Source organism: Telopea speciosissima, chromosome 7 (assembly GCF_018873765.1).
Source record: "Telopea speciosissima isolate NSW1024214 ecotype Mountain lineage chromosome 7, Tspe_v1, whole genome shotgun sequence".
NCBI lineage: Eukaryota > Viridiplantae > Streptophyta > Magnoliopsida > Proteales > Proteaceae > Telopea > Telopea speciosissima.
Window position 1 is genome coordinate 24092274 of NC_057922.1, and position 20678 is coordinate 24112951.

Consider the following 20678-nt stretch of genomic DNA (forward strand, 5'->3'; position numbering starts at 1 on the left):
AGGTTTGGAACTAATTAATTTTGGTTCTAGTTTTCCTTCTCCATTGAATGTGGGTGGGTCCGATTTATATCCCATATAGGTTGAAACTTGGGTTATGCCGAACTTTTTTTTTTGATAAACGGGTTATGCCTAACTTAAGCGCAAATTATGGGTCTTGGATCTTCTATTGCCGAGCTGCCTGGCAGATTCGTGTTGCCCAGATACGGTGAGGCATGCAATGACCACCTTACCCCTGGTCGAGCACCTTGCCCAAATGGGGTAAGGCGATCATTGCATGCCTCACCATGTCTGGACAACACGATCGATTCTGCTAGAGTAACTCCTATTTGTATCCCATTAGGCCCTGATGATCTCTGGTAACAATCCCAATACCTCCTTGACGACAATCTTCCTTCCACGACGTATCTGTATTCAGTATTTAGCTTATAAAACTGTGGAGGGGGGGGTACATACGTTACAAATTTTAGAATCATGAGCATTGGGACTCTTATCGACATGTGCTTGAGAATTTAAGAATTCATCATGAGCGGATTGGAAGAATTCACTTTAGTGCTTTACCACCTGTCAAACCTAACGGTTTGTTAATTTGGGGCAAAAATAGAGAGTGACATGTCTGTTGATGTATGGAAAATTAATTCCAGACTGCTCGTTCTGTGTATAGATTCATATAATTCTTAACCAGAAAGTAAATGTTGGATCTTATAGTGGCATTCTCACATACATTAACATTATATACTTTTTAAAACTAATTTTATGTGGCGTTAGATCTGTAAAAACAATAATTTCACATCAGATGTGAGTAACTGGATGTGATTTAATCCCAAGTGCGCACACAAACACAAAAGATGGATGGAATAGATTTGATAGATTGACGAAAGAAAGAAGCAGAACAATATAGAAGATATGAAAATGCAGATCTCATATAACTGGGGCTTCAATGGCTTACATTACATACATGGCACATGAGAGTTCTGAGCTTCATTTCCCATACAAATGGGACATTCCTCCACACTATAGTAAGTAGCAACTAGTAACCAAAGGCAGCATCTCTTATTCATATCTAATAGCTCTCTACCGATCTATCTATGATAACCCAAGTCAAGTAACCCAGTAGTAACAAGTCACTTAGTTGGGGTGGCCAGATTGGGGAGGCTTATAGTATGGAGGGTGACCATATGGAGGACCTGGCTTGTACTTAGGTGGTGGTGGTGGTTTCCCCACCTTAGGGGGTGTGTACACAGGAGTTGGTGGTTTCTCCCCCTTTGGTGGTGGTGGTTTCTCCACCTTAGGGGGTGCGTACATAGGAGTTGGTGGTGGTGGTGGTGGTTTCTCCACCTTAGGGGGTGTGCACACAGGAGTTGGTGGTGGTGGTTTCTCCACCTTAGGGGGTGTGTACACAGGAGTTGGTGGTTTCTCCCCCTTGGGTGGTGGTGGTTTCTTAGGGGGTGTGTACACAGGAGTTGGTGGTGGTGGTTTTTCCACCTTGGGTGGTGAATACACAGGAGTTGGTGGTGGTTTTTCTTTCTCCGGTGGACTATAAACTGGAGTGGGTGGCTTCTCTACTGGAGGAGACTTGTGCACAGGTGTTGGTGGCTTTGCATAATAGGGAGGCTTGTGATAATTGGCCAAGGTTGGGGTGGTCATGAGAGCCACCACTCCGAGGAGGAGCAACACTAGGAGATGGTTCTGCAGAATAGACATCTTTGTGTTTATGACTGCATAAACTATGAGGACCGGGGTGTCTATTTATAAAGGAACTGGGGCTTTGTCAGCCTGACACGTGTCAATCAAAAATGCATATATATATTTCTTTGTTTTTAGACATATGATGTTGTTTTAGGCCAAAGTTTTGCAATTTAATTTGGTTCTTGCTCCCATTAAATGTGGGTGGGACCCATTTGGTCCCACATGTTGAAACTTGGGCAACGCCACCTTATAAGTAGCGTAAATTATGGGGCCGGCAATGGATTACTATCAAACACTTTACACTCTTTCTCTTCTCCAACTTTTGTTTTCTCCCGCTGTTCATTTGCAAGCTAGAAATTTGGGTAAAGATAAAGTGTCGGCAACAGGTGTTACAGACCGTTCCCTTATGTGATCTCGCCCAGGGAGTGCTCAGTGAGGCATCTATCGGTACTAGGTTACTGGACACACGGAGATGCACGCTGGGCTAGTCATTTCATATTTTAGTAGCGTTACATGAAAGCACACATCCCCGCATCCAACAACCCAGCACCATTGGAGACCTTACTAGGCACTCCTTGGTTGCTGGGCTCGTAGGAGAGGAGCCTGATCCGTCAAGGAGGATACTCTAGCAGCCTTTCCCTATCTCTCTCCTCTTATAATATAAAATGACGACTTTGCTTCCTTTTGATGTATGGAATCGTTTCCTCTCACTTCATTGGTGCGTTTCTCTATGCCGCTTGCTCAAATAATTCTCTCCTCAAGTCTTACATTGTTGAGAGTTTCATTTTGAAAATTGGCCAACTTTAATTGAATGAGGATCTCTTTTGTTTATCTAATTTAAAGTGCATCGGAGGATGATCACTGCACCTGGGGGGATAAAAATTCAATGCACAAGTGAGTTGCACTGTCCGATGCACTGAACAGTGCACCACACTTGAAAGGATAAAATTCTTTATTATGTGTAACTTCTTTCTCATGTTCTGGTTTTCATGGGAATTGATCGTATTTTTCCACAAGTGTCCGTGAGAACTTCATTTCTCCTCTTGTGTTGGGTGGGCTTGAGTGGATAGAAAAAGAGAAGGAAATATGCTTTTGAACTCCTCGTATGTGGATGCAGTGTGACATTGTTCTTCCAGTCAAAGAAAGAAGAGAAGATGATGTGTAGATTTTCTTGTGGAAAGAAATCTTTCCTCATCTTCCACTCGGTTGTTGTCAAGCTTTAATGAAATTATTTTCTACTGTTGAAAGCCTTATGTATGCAAAGAAATAGAAGAAATAGATTATTAATACAAAATCTATGAAATTAATTATGCTTAAGTAATTAATTATTCCATGCATGTCTGGTCCAGATCCTGTATTGCTGAGTTGCCCAGCAGGACTGTGCTGCTAAGACAAGGTGAGGTGCGCAATGATCGCCTTACCCCCACTCGGGTAAGGCGCTAGGGCAGGGGTAAGTGGTCATTGCGCGTCTCACTGTGTCTTAGCAGCACAGTTGTGCCGGACAGCTCGGTAGTAGAGGATCCAAATTAGTTAATTACGTCAACCATGTCAAATGACCATATCAAAATCATCAATATTACAATGAAATTAAGAGAAAGAAAGAGAACTACACAAAGCCACCCAACATGGTAACAAGGAGAGAAAAATCCAATTCCCAACAAAGAAAAACAAAACAATCAAAGGACCCTAATCTGAAGGCCCCATATAGATACAATAAAACGACTCAAAGTGCAATCTGAATTAGTAGCATGAAGATGATTCACTCTAGTTTTGATCTCAAAATCGATGGAACTCCATATTTGGCTGAAGGTGCGGGAGGAGGAGGATCACCTCCACATATTCCTTTCCCACTTAATATGATACATCGACGCACAAAAATCCATCTTGACTACCCTCCTACAAACCGAGTTGCCCTTAGATTCTTTTTTAATCTATTTCCATCACCTTCAAAAGAAGGTAAAGTGGCATAGGAAGGGCAGAACTTCTCAATCACTCCATTCCAAATACTCAAGGAAAAAGGGCATACAAAGAATAAGTGGTCAATATTTTCACTTGCATTCCAACAAAGAATAATTTGAAATGATGATATTCCCATGAAGCAAGAATCCCTGGATGGGAAGAGAACTAGTCAAGGCACATCAGAGAATGAAATTGTGCCTTGGAATGTGGTGCTTGAACCAAACAACCTTCCACTAAGAAATTTGACTACATCCCCATTCCCAGGGGGCCTTCTGAAAATAACTCCAAGTTGATCCCACATCAAAGCAAGAGTGGATCGAGGAGGCTAGAGGGTCTAGAAACCATAAACCAGTAGATAAAATAGAGGAGACCAAATCCAATTTACTAATGAAGAATATGAAAGCATGTAAGCAGTATGTAATTGACACTGGCCATATCTTGTGAAACCGCTATGTGGGGATTTCTCTCATAATCTCATCTAAGCTTTTCTACTATAAACTAACAATATTCGGGTCTTATGAGAGGCTTAATCAGAGCCAAAGAGTTAAATGTTGAAAGATTATGGATAGAATGTGATTCAGCTTCTGTGGTGGTTTCCGTTCTTTCAGGTTCATTACCATGGTATATATGTAAAACATGATTGATATTTCAGTCAACAATATTTGAATTCTATCACGTGGAAGATGATGCACTGCTGCAGAGAAGCCAACATTATTACAGACTTCTTGGCCAAAGAGGCAGAAACATTCAACCTCGTCCTCCAATATAGATTTTCTTTCTTACATAAAGGAAAAGCTAATATTATTTTGGATGCTAGTAGTAGCCCTAGATTTTGGTTGCGTTAATTTTTTATTTTTAGGTTTTAAGAAGATCCTATTGATGGCATTGCCAAAAGTGAGATCTTCTTCAACTTTTGTACATTTATTAGACGGTTTGCCCTCCTTACTTCTATGTAATATATTTTAAGACAATCTGACCTCCTAGCAAAAAAAAAAAAAGACAATCATGATAATGTAGACTAACCACCTTCTATCTTTGCAATTTTTCCAATAACCGCATCTTCAAACGAATTATGATTATCGAATGTTTATCGTGTATTAATGCGGTTTGAGCGTTAGTTATCAATAAAGCTCACACACACTACTACGTACCATTCTATAAGTGGCGTACATGAACTTAGAAGCTTACCCAAAAAAAAAAGTAGATGAACTTAACAGGAGAAAGAATCAATAATAATCTTGGATGTGTCTTAATATACCCTTGAGTTATCTCCATAAAATGTCTTGAGGTTTTGGGTTAGACCCTTGAGTGGTATTTTGTGGGCTACCCTCCCCTCCTCCCCCACTTTATACAGCAATCAATTCAGGGTGATATCTTATCATTCACGCATCAACAACCAATAACAGACTAATGAGGAAGTTACAAAGATCTCTCTAGATTGAATTCAAGTAACAACCATTTAATAATAATAAAAAAATCAATAGTTCATGACTTATAGTGTCGCTTGATGTATGAATAGATGGAAATTGATCCCATACTCACTTGCATGCGAGTTTTTAAACATCATTCCGGGTTGAAGCCATGTTCCTGCTGCTCCAATTGTATGCGTCAACTTGGAACCCCTTAGGATATTTTGGAAAATACAAAAACCTAAGGGGTATTTGTGAACCCAATGGGGAAGGGAATTATTCTAAATTGGAGCCTACGATTGGAGGTAGCAGGAACATGGGTTGCAACCAAATTTTTTCCCACTGGACTCGAGCATCAAAATTCGATACAAAGTCCAATTAAGTGATGTATCACCTACTCTTTTCTATTAAGTCAAACCTAACGGTTTCCTTGCTGCCAAAACTCAAGAGTGACACCGAAAAAGATCTAGTGCATCCGGGCAGCCAGGCTACATGTGCAGCACCAGACTCAAGGCACTGCGCTTTGACCACCTTACGCCTGCTCAGGCAAGGCGCTTGGGCAGGGGTAAGGCGGTCAAAGCGCAGCACCTTGAGTCTGGCTCTGTACATGCAGCCCGGCTGCCCGGATGCACAGGAGCCAGGTCCGAGTGTCACACTCTCATTGTTGGGGGTGTATGGAAAATTAATTCCTCCATTTCTTCCATTACATCTAATAGGGGGGTGGAAATGATCACCTTACCCCCTGTCCGAACACACTGCCCCGATGGGGTCCACTCCCCCTATTAGATGTAATGGAGGAAATAGAGGGGCAGATAAATGGAGACGAAAATTTTCCTAATTTTATGTGGCATTTTATCCGTCATATTTTTTTTAATCCTAATTTTTAGTGTGAACTTGGCCACACTAGTTAGTTGTTGCAGTACTGATGCTAGCAAAACCCGAGCAAGCCATTCACACACACACACACACACACATACACACAAGCAAAAGATGGATGGAATATTGGATTTGATAGATTAACCAAAGAAAGAAGCAGAACAACATAGAAGATATGAAAATGTAGATCTCATATAACTGGTGCTTCAATGGCTTACATTACATACATGGAATATGACAATTCTCAACTCCATTGTCCCCTACGAATTAATAGAAACCAAAGGCAGCAGCTCTTATTCATGTCTAATATATAGCTAGATCTCTACCGATCTATATATTGACGCATGTCAAGTAACTCAGTTGTAACAAGTCACTTAGTTGGGATGGCTGGGGGGTGGAGGCTTGTAGTATGGAGGGTGACCATATGGAGGACCTGGCTTGTACTTAGGTGGTGGTTTCTCCACTTTAGGGGGTGTGTGCACAGGAGTTGGTGGTTTCTCCCCCTTGGGTGGTGCGTATACAGGACTTGGTGGTGGTTTTTCCCCCTTGGGTGGTGTGTACACTGGAGTTGGTGGTGGTGGTTTCTCTCCCTTGGGTGGTGAGTACACAGGAGTTGGTGGTGGTTTTTCAACCTTGGGTGGTGAGTACACAGGAGTTGGTGGTGGTTTTTCTTTCTCCGGTGGACTATAAACTGGAGTGGGTGGCTTTTCAACTGGAGGAGGAGACTTGTGTACAGCTGTTGGTGGCTTTGCATAGTAGGGAGGCTTGTGGTAATCAGCCAAGGCGGGGGTGGTGAGAGCCACCACTCCAAGGAGGAGCAACACTGCTAGGAGATGGTTCTGTAGAAGAGACATCTTTTGTGTTAATTCTTAACTGCATAAACTATGAACATCGAGGGTGTGCATTTATATAGGAACTGGGGCTTTATCAGCCTGACACGTGTCCACCAAATATGCATATTTTTCTTTGTTTTCAGACCTAAAGTTGTTTTTGGCCAAAGGTGAAAGGTTGAAACTTGGGTTGGGCTATGCCACCTTAAGCGTAAATTATGGAATGGGGCCGCCCATGTTTATTTGCAAGAAATTTAGATCAAAGATAAAATGGCGGCAATCTGTTTTATGGGGGCCGTTCATATGGATGATTCACTTGTGCACAAATCCAATGGGAAAAGGTTTTTTGTTATCCAAAAGTGGGTTATGGCTACTAAGGACTGGTTAGGTTTCTTTCTTGTCATTGATGACAATTGCATCCTTTGCATGTCTGTTTTCGAAACATTATGGCATTTGTTTTTCTCTTGTAAGATATCTAAACACTTATGGTTTGCAAGGCCCCTTGGTCTGCACATTCAACACATTCAAGCTCCTTCAATCTTGAACTTTTTTTTTGAGGACCTCACCCTTAATTTCACCGGCCTCGATCTTCTTACCAAATTTAAGGGCACTGACATTCGGTCCATATCTTCTATTACCATGTACTATATTTGCTTATTTAGTAATAAAAGGGTCTTCCAAAACCTTCCCTTATCACCTGGTCGTATTCTACACTTGATTAATTGTTGGATTTCTATTCATAATCTTTTGTCATTCCTTGTAAAGTGACTTTACTGATGACTGTGGGCATTGGACCAAAGTTAAATACAAATCCCTACTCATGCTGATCGCCACATTCTTCCAGATCTTCTATGGTGCGGGCTGCCCGTCCTGCCTGTGTTGCGCAGACACAAGGCGGCGTGCATTGACCGCCTTACCTCTGCCCGAGTGGGGGTAAGGCGGTCATTACATGTAGCCCTGTGTCTGCGCAGCACAGACAGGACAGGGCAGCACGCCGTAGAAGATCTGTGTTGTATATATTGTGATAGTTGTGTGGACTATCACAAATATACCTTTCTTTGGATGGGCTGCATTTTAATCTGTAGTTCTTAATTTCACTTTGTTACTTTGAGCTGTGATGTTTTAGGGACGGTGTTGGCATCATGCATGGCTTGTCCCAAGCCATGGAAGAAGGAACCCTGTAGATAGAGGGTTTGGGTGTGGGTGGATAGTAAAGAACTCTATATATGGCTGATGCAACCGATTCCAAAAGACTAGCGGACCCTTGATATTTTCGAAATTTTTGATAAAAATCCGTGAATATACTTCCAAACTTAAGGTTTCCTTAAGATCCATGTTGCTCATGACCCCATATAGCTGAGTTTCCCTTGACTTCTTGGCTTGGGCCTATTTCCTCTTACTTTCAGTTACTTTCATATCTCTTTTCGCACTTCTCATTTCTTGTGTCTTCATTTATTTATTTTTCTTACTTTGTTTTACAAGGATACATGTAGCCAACCCCATTTAGATGGGATAAGGCTTAGCTTGTTGTTGTAGACTCAATCATTCAAGCTCAACTCAAGAATTAAATTTTATGAATTTTTCTTCAGTTCCCATTGCTCATGCGCATGGGAGTAGGTTTCATTGTCGGCAATCAGAATTTTAGAAGGTGGAAGATGAAGTTGGGAGGAAAAAGGAAGGGAATGTGCCTCTATCTTCGTTTTTAATCAAAAGGGTAGAGGAGTTCTTCTAGGGTTAGTTTGGAGATTAAAAAAACAGCAGTAGCCTAATTGCAAACCAATAACAGAAAAGCTATGAAAACCGGACCAAAACCAATCAAAAGTCAAAACTAATCAAACCCAAAATATTTCTTACCAGTTAGGATTGAGGTTAAACCATTAACAAACCAAAATCGATTCAACACAATCAAAACCAGACCAAACTGACCTATTGACACCCCTAACTCTGCGGCTCTGCCAATCAGAGATTGTCACTCAAAACATTCGGAAGAACCATTGGGATTTCAGGATTTTTATGCAGAAAGTTTTGCCGAGAAGGAAACGTCTTTTCATCTTCCAATGTACCGTCGCCACTTCTAAATCTTCAAAAAATTTGAATTTGAATTGTAACTTCCAAATATACTCAAGATCAAGAATGCCGGTGGTCGAAATACTCAAGAGTTCTTCTTTTGCAATTTCCGTGAGAAAAGAACCCCCCAAAGAAGAGCAAATGGATTGGTTTTATCATCTTCAGAAACCTATCGATCTTTGGAGGAGAAGAATCGATGAAGATGACAAACTTGAAGAATTCATCAGGAGCGGGTGTGTTCTTGAAGACTGTAACGGAGGGAGATGGATAAAACACTATTCCAGTTTTCACAGAATACTGTTAGTGGGAGAGGGAAACTTCTCCTTCTCTGCTTGCTTAGCCATGGCTTTTGGCCTTGCTACTAACATGGTTGCCACTTCTCTGGACTCTCTAGGGACACCCACCTTCTCCTCTCTCTCTCTCTCTCTCTCTCTCTCTGTTCGTGTGAACAATGAAATTAATTTAAGTGGGTTGCAGGGTTTTTGTCAGAGAACTACAAGGATGCCCTTTCAAACATTTTCAGTTACTGAGAAGAGGCTGCAATGTAATCCATGGGGTTGATGCGACAACAATGGCCGACCATTATTCCTTCCAAGGGATGAGATTCGATAGAATAGTTTTCAATTTCCCTCACACAAGCTTTGACAGTAGCCTACCTCGAGCAGAACATATTAAGTAAGTTTCAGAATCCCTCCATAAAAGAATGAAAAATGAGGGAAAACAGAGTACAAATATATTAACTTTTCCTTTTTTTGTTCTTAGGCGAAACCAAATGCTGTTACTGTATTTTTTTGGAAATGCACAGAAAATGCTATCTTATGCAGGAGAAGTTCATGTAGTACATAAGACAAATGGGTTTTTTCAAGAATGGGAGATTGAGAAGTTGGCTTTACAATCGGGTCTTCATTTGATAGATCAGTCAGATTTCAGCTTGAACGATTACCCAGGTTACAGAAACAAGTATGGGTTTGGGGGAGACAGGGACTTCGATTGGATGCCTAGCAAGACTTACAAATTTGGTATCCAAAGACAAAACTGCCTATTCTTTTAGTTTCTGATACAAAACCTGCATTGTGTTCTTGTTTGACCCAAACTGTCGATGAAGATTCTGTAATTTGCAGGTTGATCATGTTTTGGTCCTCTGGATAAATTAAAATACTATTATGTGAAATCTGACATAATTAAATCAATTCTGTTTTTTTTTTTAATCAGAAAATCAATTCTGTTTTTTTTTAATCAAAAAATCAATTCTGTTTTTGTATGTGATTTACAAAGAGAGACTGAAGAAGAAAGGTTTTTTGGAGGGTGGGGGTGCTGGATACACCCTGGGCGTGCTGGGCTCCCTGGAGAGGAGCTCAATATGTATCCAAGAGTTGAGCTATGCCGCACACATCTTGGTGCACGCCTAGGAATGTATACGGCACAGCCCAATGGCTGGATATACCCTGGGCGTGCTGGGCTCCTTGGAGAGGAGCTCAATCCCTAAACAATACTTCTTTAGTCTGTAGGTGTATTTATAGGGGTGCCAACTGATGAGTCCAGGCCGGTTTTGGTTGGGCCTAATCGGTCCCCCCCCCCCCTGACTTTTGGTTCCCTCATCATGATCGGTCCATTTAAGTGATTAGTCCTCGTATGTTAAGCATGATCCCATTTATAAAGAGGTGGTCGGGTACCATTCTTTAATAGGATTAGTATTAAGCCATTTATCTCTAAATGGGTTGCCATGCCTGAAAATAGGCTCTAAAGCAAGGCTGCAAGGGAAAGATCGTTCATTGTTGCCATGTTGGGAGCCTAGGAAGTAGAAAGTATTAATGAGTGGAGTTATTCTGCCAAAAAACACACCAAAGTTGGGCTCTTTTGGGCTTTATGGCTTTTGGGTTTGGGTTAGATTAAGAAATTAGCATGGCTTTTAAAGGGTTGGACTCTTGGGTGTTCAGCATTGGTCGGGCGACTGTCGGGTTGGACCTCTACATTGGGGATGACCGTCTGTTATTTGGTTTAGGCTTGAACTTGGCATGTTTAATTAAAAGTCTGGGCTTGAGCCAAGCACATTTAACAAACGGTTCGGATTTGAGCTCGACATGTTTAACAAATGGACCAGATCAATTTTGGGTGTTATTTCCTGTTCGATTTGGTCAGGCTTGTCGGTGTATGCTTGGAATTGACACCCCTGTATTTTGAACTTGACATTGTCATTTAATTGCCTTTTTTTTCTTATTCCTAAAAATTCTTCAAGTTAGATAAATAAATGGGGTTTTTTTAAAGATAATTTGAAAATGATTTATCATTATGTAATTATTAAAAGCTATCATTGTTTGTGCATGTTCCAAGATACATGTGAAATGATAGATATTTAACATCAGTGGAAAAAAAATGTATAACATATTTTTTTAAATTTTTTTGATAAAATAAAGTATGATATACTCAAAGGATAAGAAACTGAAGTTGCAAATCTATTCAGCCTAGGGGGTGTCAATAAGAAATCCTTTTTTAAAGTATTAAATAAGTGTCACTTTGTTGGTAAACCAAGTTTTTAGACTAAATCTGCCTTTCAAAAAACATAGTGACTTGGCCTAGTCAAACCTAATTAGGAAAAGCCACACCTATATATATGATAAAGGCTCTCTAAACCTAAGGTGCTTTTTTAGCTCCTTCAATCGGAATCATATCATTTATCTTTATTGAGATGTCCATAGGCCTCTGTTGAACATGATCATACCACCTCAAACGACTCTATTAGATCTCGTCATTGATCTGGGTAACTTCCAAAAAATCTCCAATATAATTGTTTTTTATTTTATCTTTCCTAATTTTTCACACATCCATCTTAACATCTTCATTTCTACTACACATAACTTTTCAATAAGACACTATTTAAATGCTACCCCATAAATCATAGTGAGTTGATGTAAAACACTAAAACTTAGGAACCTTGTCTCTCATATATAATGTCCACACCATGTTATCAAAACAGGTCGGCACATGAGCCGATGATCCCACACTCCTTTTTCTTGGTAAAAGCTGATGATCCCACTCCAACACCCAAAACTGATGGGAGGGCTGGAAAAAATCAAAGAAAATAATTTACGGGCGAATTAGGAAGTATTAGGGTTTTGTTTCACAATAACCCTAGATGCTCTTTACCGTCATTAGATACGCCTGAATGATTGAATTTTCTTCCGGCAAATCACTATACTTTCATGTCATCAAATCATGTCATCACCACGCTCCAAGCCACTGTAACCGGACAGTCTTGGTTTACCAAAAAAATAGAAAACTAGGCAGTTTTTCAAACTTGTGGGACCCAATTTTGCAAATGTTAATAAACGCTAAAATGGACCAAATGTTTCCGTTAGCCGCCTCAATTATAGCCCTTTTAAGCCTACCCCTATTTTGTTGATGTGAATATGCTTATCCACTGAACACGTGGCAGTTGATAGTGCTCCAAAACAATTATAAAAGGCAGCCCTAGTGTGCTTTTTTTTTAGCAAGAAACCACCCCCCAAGCAAAGATGGCTCTTTCCCGTTCCCATCTCCTGGTAGTGTTGTTACTATTGGGTGTGGTGGTGGCTCTCACCACTCCCTGCTTGGCCCAATACAAACCTCTTCCCCACAATCCCCCCCCCCTCGGGGAAGAAAGCACGGCCAGCGTTAGAGCACATGGCGGCACCAGTAGTAACCACTACCACTACTACAGCTTACAAGCCTCACAACAAGGGACCTGCATGTGTATAAGGCTTCTCCAGTATCAAATGTTGAGAAACCGTGAACCTAAACGATGGAACCACCGAAGTAATAAAGCACAACTCAATAGCCTCCCTTCTCGGTCTTCTAGACTAGGTGACTTACTTAGTATGTAGATATGGGTACTTACTCTTCTTAGATAGCTAGCTAGATACATAAAAAATTAGATATGAATAAAGAAGGGAGGTGTTGTGCTGCCTTAATTTGGAATGTGCTTATTATGATCGAGTTCAACTCTCAATGAACATAAGTTACTACTTATACTAAAGTGTTGAGGAATGTTCTTTCTATGATCTCTTTCTATGAGACTATGAGTAAACTCAGTAAAGGATAGCCATTGTTATTTGCATTTGCAATTTCCTAAATTTGAATTGTTTCCCTTCTACCATTAGTCTGTGATACGTCAAAAGACCACTCCCAGCGAGAACGAGCTAAATGGTGCGCGAATTAGCGAGCAGTCACCTAGCAGGAAGGAGCGACCTCATCAGGTGCGAGAGTAGATAAGCGAGATACGCGCTGACCGTAGCCTGAGGGCGCAACTTGTTCCCATGTCAGGGTTGGCCACGGCGCACCCTGGTCGTAACGGCCTAGCCCCAGCCAGTAGGAGGAGCGACCTCCATACTTCGTATAAATAACGCAAAACCTGCCATGAGCCAAAATGGCCCGAGATTCTCACCCACGTTGCGCCTAATCAGGCGCGTGGGAAGTTATGGATAAACCTTATCCCCCATATCTCTCCTAAACGTTCTCACTCCACTCCGGGAATCCAGCTTTCCTATTACGACATGATTCTGCCCATCGCCCACCTTAAGTAAGGGAGGTAACACTCATCACGATCATCTGAATTCAACCTTGATTATCTGTTGCTTAGAGTTCTAACTTAAGCATCAGAGTGAGATCATCGGCAACACCTGGTACTCTCTGCTAATCTCTTCTTGCAGGCACAGCACGCTCCGACGAGTTTCTTGACGCAACAGTCTGCAAAATCAATAGAGAAGGAGAGAGAGAGTCCAAGATGGGTCCGGATCTTCTACCCACGTGGTGGACTTTCCCCACATAGGAAGGAGGTCATTTTAGAGGGAGAGAGGATCCCACATGGACGGGCGAGATCACATGTGGGGAGGTCCCCACATAGGTAGAGGATCCTGACCCTGTTATGGAGAGGGTATACTAGCGAGCACGCTTTCTCTATCTCTCATGTGTCCAAACCTAACCAGCCAATCTCAAGGTTAATCGTATTATACATCGCTGCCAAGATGGTTGCCTCTAGACACATACGAACAACAAAAATCAAAAAGTTTTTAGAAAGGATCAATACAGAAATGCGTTTTCGAAGCTAAAACATGAAAACTTCTAGACTTCATGGTAAGCATCGTTATGTTATTTGTTTTTCTTGTCCATCTCTTTCGTCTCCTCTTCAATAGGAAGAGAGCACTCCGACTTCTATACGTTATTCCGTCTACATCTTTTCTCTATCTCTCATAACATGAAATAACCCCCCTAACTTGTGTATGAAACCCTTTCATCGCTCCTCAATGGTGCGGTTCGTATGCCACTTGCTCATAAAACCCAAGCTTATTTACTTCCCTAAATTGAGCTAATTAATTAGTATCATTCCTCTATACTTCCTTATATCTACTTGAACTTCCTTGTCCAAAACTTCTTTTTCTGTTTTCTTTTAAGGAACGACCGTATATGAAAACTTTCCCCTTCTTTTAAGGGAGAAAGTTCTTTGTCCAGGAGTGTGGCCTATGCCAGCACTCCCATGAATCTATCTCTCTTCCCTATTTGAAAAGATACCTCTACCCCCTTGTTTTAAGGAGAGAGACAGACACATAGGAGTGCTGGTGTAGGCCACACTCCCGGACAGAAAATTGCTTCCCTAAAATAAAACCCCTCCACCTCTCTTTCTTATCTTATAATTCAAAATTCCTAAATTACCCTTATCTCTTCCCCACCCCTTCTGCATCCTCTTCTCGGCAACACCTATGGGGAACTATGAAGGAATGAACTAGCATCTACAGTATATAAGGCTCTTTTTTATTGGATTTCAATTTTGATTTCGGGAAGTGATTTCAATTTTTGAGATCGTTCGGTACAAATTTAGGATAAATTTTTTTTTTGAAAAATAGAAGCAATTGAATCAGAAACCTTGAAATATAGTTCGAGAGATATTTCAAAATTCATATTCAACATTTTTTCAACCTATTTTACACTAGATTTTATTCGGGCTTTGCTTTTAACAATCACCAATCAAATCGGTGAATCTGCCGATTTGGATCGAAACCAATTGTAATTGATCCAACACGATTAATTCATATTTCACATCCAAAACCCTAGAAATTCCCTGTTTTAGATCTGAGGACCGATTCTAAAGTTCTTGAACACCGATTTGGAGCCGATTCCAATCTAAATCAGAATTGCCAATGACCAATTCTATCCTCGATTTCGCGTTTTATAACCCTGTTTTTATTGAACACGTGCTCACAATGGTTCAATATTTTGACGGTAAAAATGTAATTTCATCCAGAACTCAAATAACACCATTGTAGCTCTCTCTCGAAATTGTGGTTCATGGAGGTCGCCGGAGATTAAGAGAACCCTAGATCCGTCCGGTACATAATGGATCAAACCGACGACCTTGTGGTTTCCTCCGTCGCCCCAACCCCTCTAAACAAACCCTGCCCCACATCCCCTTCTTTGCAACCCCCGCCCCAGTTCTCTACAACCCGTCGCCCCCTCCCTACTTCTCGACATCTCATTGCTTGTAACGAGCGAGGCTCAACAAGAGGTAGATTCTCTAGTGAGAAGAATCAATGATAGAGAATATGGAGGCGCACCTTTTCTTTTCTTGGCTTCCAAACACAGGCTTAACATAAAATTGTCTTGTTGATCAAAAAAATATCTCAACATAACAGAACAAGTGCTAAATAGTCAAAATGAATTGATAGAGCTGCTATTACAAAAACACCCTCACTCAAGAGGTGATAAAATGAATAATAAAAATAATTAGAAAAGTAATTTACATATAAAATTACACACTAACTTTAATCAATTACACTAAAATTTCATTATTAAAATTAAAAATCAATCACTGAAATAGGAACATGACAGTTAATTTAGAGATACATTAACCTCAATCTTAGAATCTGTCAATATGGTCTCTTTTGATGTATCGGTTCTTGGATGGTCACCACATTCCAACCTTATTCTCAGATGCAGAGGCTTTATGAACACAACTTCTCCAAGATCTCTGTTTGCTTCTAACAAATATTGTATGCATGTTTCTCTTTCCTGCTTTCCAATTCTATCATTCTTTAAGATGTTTACCATCCTTCCTGCTTTTTCCTCTTGAGGGACCTCATCGACATTCCAAGTTCTGTTCAATTTCAAATATAACACTGCATATATGGTAACCTGGATGAGGATTAGAAATGAAAGGATCAGCTTGATTGCAAAATAATGATTTTACAATCTTAAAAAGACACATGAATTGTGTTGAGCTAGTTGTGGCAAACCAAACCATAAAAGGAAACTTCTTACATAAAAAGAACTTGTGAAATGTAAATATATTATGGAAGAGGGTTTGGTAAGCCACCAGTTCCAGGTAAGCTGGTGGCCGTACCCAATAGGAAGGGTGGGATGGAGACGGCAGGGGGGTTATTTCCATAGGGGGTGGGAGAGAGACAGACACAGTCTGGGTAAGCCGCCCGCTTACCCAGCCTTTTCCCATGTATTAATCATTAAGATATAGAGAATTATTCACCCAGAAAAAAAAAAAATATAGAGAATTTGATTTAAGGCAACAATCATTGGTATAGAGAGGTCAAGGGGGTTTCAGCATGAACACCATACATATCTAGCCAAAGGATAAACCTACTCATGAAGCAGGAGACAGCATCTTCTCATTTGATTCAAGACAGGGATTTTTTTAAACAAAATATGCAGATAAGTAGAAAAGCATTTCTCAAGACAACCATTGTCATTTTTCACACATCATTTCTTAAGCCAAAGTCGTTTCACTTTCTGGTTCTTATCTTGCATTGTAAAACCAGAAGGAAATATGAATCATTCATGAATCCTCTTCGGCAATTACATAGCCACTTCAAAGACATTGCAACCTCAAAGGATTCTCATGGATTAGGTATACCTCACTAGTTCCAGGACTTAAGTTGACAGCAGAATCAATGTGCACAGTGGTTGCTTCTTCAAAGTTTCTGTCTTGAGTTTTGTTTTCATTATGGACAGTTAATTCTGAACCAGGAGTTGAAAAGGCAAGGTTATCCAACTCATCAAACCACTGCTGAGCAACACCAACCTGCAAACACCCAAAACTAAGATCTTCAGATACTATTACAAGTTCAATACAACTTATGCAGATAAGAAAAAGTTATCAATCCCATACTTGATTATCTGACAAATATGGGAATCAACTAACCACCTCGTTTATAGTGAGGTAGCTTTTGCGGTACATGATCAATTTCTTCAATATGGTCTGTGGTTAGGCTGCCATTGGGATGTGATCCACTTTATAAATTATAATGCAACAGAACGCTCATTTCTGTTGGGAAAAAGAGAAAATATCCTGTGGTGTGTCGCGCGGAGATTGTTGGCTGAGAGGAGTAGCAGATTATTTGAAAATAAGGAGCCTTTCATTCAAGCCGTCATTAGTGTCATCGTTTCACAATTGCAAATTGGGCCATGGTTTCTGTTGCACAAAGAATGTTGCTTGAGGAAAATCCCCAAACACTGCAACTTTCAAGCTAGCCTGGGCTAGAAAAGATTATGGAGAACGAAGACCACTCTTTAATGTTTCTTGATTTCTCTATTGATCAAAGCATCCCTTTACATGGGTGCAAGGGCCCTTATTTATACAGGTTTCTTCCCAATCCCCTTTCTCTGATCCTCCTTGGATTCGCCAAAGGGCTTTCCTTCCTGGTAAGGCGGTCCCCCTATGCTCAGATTAGGAAACCCTTCCAAGAAGAGGAATTCCCTCCTCAGATCTCGGGATCTGGGATCTTCTCGCACGTGAATTACGGTTATTGGCTTTCATCCACTAGGAAATGCTCCACTGATCTTGCTGACGTGTCTAGACCAGTATAACCATTTCGCTAGTGGTCTGCCCTATCCCGGTCGTGGCACGGTCACTTATAGTTTGGATCATTCCACGCGTCACGCCCAGATTGAGTAGGTATATTGTGGTGTATCAGTTTCAAAGGGCTTCAAGGGTGCCAATCCTAACTAAATTTTGCGAGATACACTATCAGTGTCATGGACCTCAGTTTCTTCCTCTAAACTGAGCATTATGGATTAAATCCAGTGACTATGAGATTAAGTTGAACTCTGACAGATGCTCACTTAGAATGAAGGTCAGTCAGCGGCATGACACATCTTTCAGTCAGTCAGCGGCATGAAACATCTTTCATGATGTCACTTGTGTGTTTTCAGGCTATCAATGAGAGATTAAGACAGGGCATTAACTCCTGCCATTTTCCAGTTGAAGCTTGCCGATGAGATCAAACCTCATATCTAATTCCACGAGACTTTTAAGAATTTTCTGAAGTATAAGCAAAAGCTTAGCACTTCAGGACTATCTGATATTATTAGGGAAACCTTCTCCATATAAGCCTTGAACATCTCGTTCTGGTGAATACCCCTATCGAGGCAGATGAGAATCAGGCAGTTAAGAAACATTTGGGAGGGATTCTCTGTGGAACTTAATTGGTCCCATGGCAAAATCTTTCTGACAGTAATTATGAGGTTGTAGTTGTTCTGTTTATCGATATATTTATCCCTCACCTATAGAACATAAATGATAAATAAAAAGAAGAATTTCTCAGCAAGGGGAAACCTTCTCTGAGGATGTCGCAACACTATCGGAGACAGAGATTTCAGCAGCAGATCCTCTTGCTTGTCGCCAGATACAACCTTCTTGCAATGGTTCTGCGAGCATAGAATCCTCTGGGATATTGACTTTCACAGCTATATCACACTTACCTGTTCAATAAACAGGAAAGTCATCAATAATTGAAACCTGAAAAGGAATTTGATTAAATAGCTTTTGGAAATCACGTAAAGAAGCATGCACTTGTCTTCTAGAGTAATCTCCACTCAGTCAAGTTTTACAATAGAAAACCAAAAGATGTAGAGGAAAAAGAAAAATATCAAATGAGAACAATTCAATAGAGGAATTATGCAAGTACTTAAATAGGGTAGCATGGCACTTGGTTATATATCAATCTACTTTGAAAGAAAAAAACATTGCACTTTCCTTCTTGTTTGAGAAAAATAAATAAATAAAGTCTCTTGGTCATACACCGATCTGATTTGACATTGAAGTTTCCTTCCTATTTGAAGGGGGGAAAAACATCTTAGAGCTCACTTAGAAGGAGCATGTGAAAACAAGCACGGGACCAATTTGTCTGATACTATGATCCATGGTTTTAAAAACCAAACAGCTGGTCGAACTGGGTTAAAACAGAACCAGCTACTTAAACAGTTCCTCGTGTATTGGCAGAAACCAATCAAGGAAAGACCCCACTCTCCAACACTAAATCAGACGTTCGATCGGATGGCATAGCTTGTGCCTGACACCCGCCCACCACTCATGATCAATATATGTTAAACGTTGCGTTTTTAGCCTTCTCGATGATTTTTGTTTAGTTTCTCTTAGCCCTATTCCCTAGCTCTGGATCTGTGGATTCATAGTAAATCCTCTTTCAATTGGTTCTATTCCTTCCTAATATAAGGGTGCTATTCCTTACCAGCCACCCTTGGTCAATCATGGGCTTCTTTTCCAAAGCTTCTCAGGAAGATCTCGGACTTGGTCTATTTACGAAAAAAGAAGCGAAGTGGATTTTGCCTTGAACGAACGATCATTTCTTCCTCTGACCAACCGCCTAACCCAACCAAATCCAGGTTTTTTCTAGACTAGACCTTCGGGATTTATTAGGGTTCATACATGCATTGATCCCTGATCGTAGACCGCCCTGCTCCAGAGCAACTACTCCGTCTAGTGCATTAAGCTGGGAAAAATCTGAAATTGAGCACCAAAAATGGATTGATGCCAGGCTCCAGTTTTCAAACTATGGTGGTTCGACCATAACCATCACTTTGGTCAGCTTTCTCCAGCCTTCAAGAAAAGGACGAGTGTTTCACATGTCATATATCAAATCATCTGCTCCTGAAACACAGCAATTACTAAAGGACTTACATTTTACCTCCCAAGAAAGAAGTAGCTAGTGAAACAATGATCGAAAAAACCCATAGCGACCATAGAATATTCAGATAAGGGTAAGAAATCAGAAAACCTCAGGCTGTAGATGGTCAATTACCCGGCAGCACACTGAAACACTGGAAATGATCAACTGTTGATCCTTGATTTGCACCAGCCCTGTTAACATTGGAGGTGTTAACAAAAAACATACAGAAAAATGTACTCAATTGCCCTTTTCAGCATACTCACCGAATAAAAACATGTTCCAAAGGGCAAGACAACCAATATGGTAATCCAAGGACACCAAAGTCAGAAAATTGGAGGTTTGAGATGATCCCAGATCCTCTGTCAAGTTTCAAAACCCTTTGACAAACTTCATCAACATACAAAAATTATCAGAAATGAATACCTAGATGAACTACAAGAAGTATATATTTAAGTCGAAAGGTAAAGAACCCATTGAGAGCTTATTTACCTGTGTCACAAAATACTATGCTATTCTGAAAGGCAGTAAATGATGACATCAGGCTACAATATTGAAGTCCATCTAATGAACAATTATGATCTATCTTCTGCTGCAAACAACTATGAACTATATGTTTCAAGGTTGACCCTTTCTCCCTGATCATCTCCCCGCAGATCTCCAAAATATTTGGAAACCCTTTAGGAAATTAAAAGATAAAATATTAGATAAAAATATATAATAAGGAAGAATACAAGAAAATTTTGAGGTAAACCCAAACCTTTGACAACCTCTTTGATCTTCCCAGAAGTTAAATCCATAATCCATAGAGTTTCAAAGCTGCAAATTAAAGCAATTAATCAGGGACACGTCGAGATATGGCACCAACAGAATCGGGAGAGACATCTGAAATGCCAGATTAAATAGGT

At 40.5% G+C, this 20678-nt stretch overlaps 2 protein-coding genes, 1 long non-coding RNA gene and 1 pseudogene across 15 annotated transcripts in view; 2 read left to right on the forward strand and 2 right to left on the reverse strand.

The window, feature by feature from the left end:
• Positions 1-902: 902 nt before the first annotated feature.
• Positions 903-1705, reverse strand: LOC122666950 (proline-rich extensin-like protein EPR1). 4 transcript variants are annotated; one of them, XR_006333730.1, is made up of 2 exons: positions 1381-1705; positions 903-1194 (listed from the first exon to the last, which is right to left on the reverse strand). XR_006333730.1 is itself a non-coding variant. In XM_043863075.1 (2 exons), the coding sequence occupies exons 1-2, from the start codon at positions 1699-1701 to the stop codon at positions 1126-1128; spliced, it is 531 nt and encodes a 176-aa protein (XP_043719010.1). In that variant the 5' UTR covers positions 1702-1705; the 3' UTR covers positions 903-1125. The 4 variants fall into 4 exon arrangements, 3 of the variants coding, with proteins under 3 accessions (XP_043719010.1, XP_043719013.1, XP_043719011.1); XM_043863075.1 differs by having other exon boundaries at positions 903-1420; positions 1466-1705; XM_043863078.1 differs by having other exon boundaries at positions 903-1284.
• LOC122666951 lies at positions 1084-6633 on the forward strand. Of its 2 annotated transcripts, XR_006333731.1 has the most exons (4): positions 1084-1199; positions 1386-1427; positions 6379-6480; positions 6544-6633. It is a non-coding gene; the product is annotated as an uncharacterized LOC122666951 (long non-coding RNA). The 2 variants fall into 2 exon arrangements; XR_006333732.1 differs by lacking the exons at positions 1084-1199; positions 1386-1427 and having other exon boundaries at positions 6264-6381; positions 6418-6480.
• Positions 6634-8893: 2260 nt separating this feature from the next.
• Positions 8894-9878, forward strand: LOC122668376 (annotated as a pseudogene).
• A 5683-nt stretch (positions 9879-15561) lies between these two features.
• Positions 15562-20678, reverse strand: part of LOC122669282 — a 28270-nt gene continuing 23153 nt past the window's right edge. For 8 of the 9 annotated variants that reach the window (XM_043866017.1, XM_043866022.1, XM_043866018.1 and 5 more), the window contains 7 exons: positions 20531-20589; positions 20263-20448; positions 20037-20160; positions 19906-19964; positions 18423-18568; positions 16722-16889; positions 15562-15988 (listed from right to left, as the gene is read on the reverse strand). In XM_043866017.1, the coding sequence (XP_043721952.1) occupies positions 15686-15988; positions 16722-16889; positions 18423-18568; positions 19906-19964; positions 20037-20160; positions 20263-20448; positions 20531-20589 (1045 nt within the window). In that variant the 3' untranslated portion in view covers positions 15562-15685. Of the gene's footprint in view, positions 15989-16504; positions 16609-16721; positions 16890-18422; positions 18569-19905; positions 19965-20036; positions 20161-20262; positions 20449-20530; positions 20590-20678 lie in introns of those variants that run through there. The other variant, XM_043866025.1, reaches the window with a different exon arrangement.

Excerpts from the sequence above, each read along its gene's own strand:
- LOC122666950 (XM_043863075.1), bottom strand. The coding sequence starts at position 1,701 with ATGTCTATTCTGCAGAACCATCTCCTAGTGTTGCTCCTCCTCGGAGTG. Across the intron at positions 1,421-1,465 it reads AAGGTGGAAAAACCACCACC|GGGGGAGAAACCACCAACTC; the intron begins ACCAACTCCTGT and ends ACCACCACCCAA.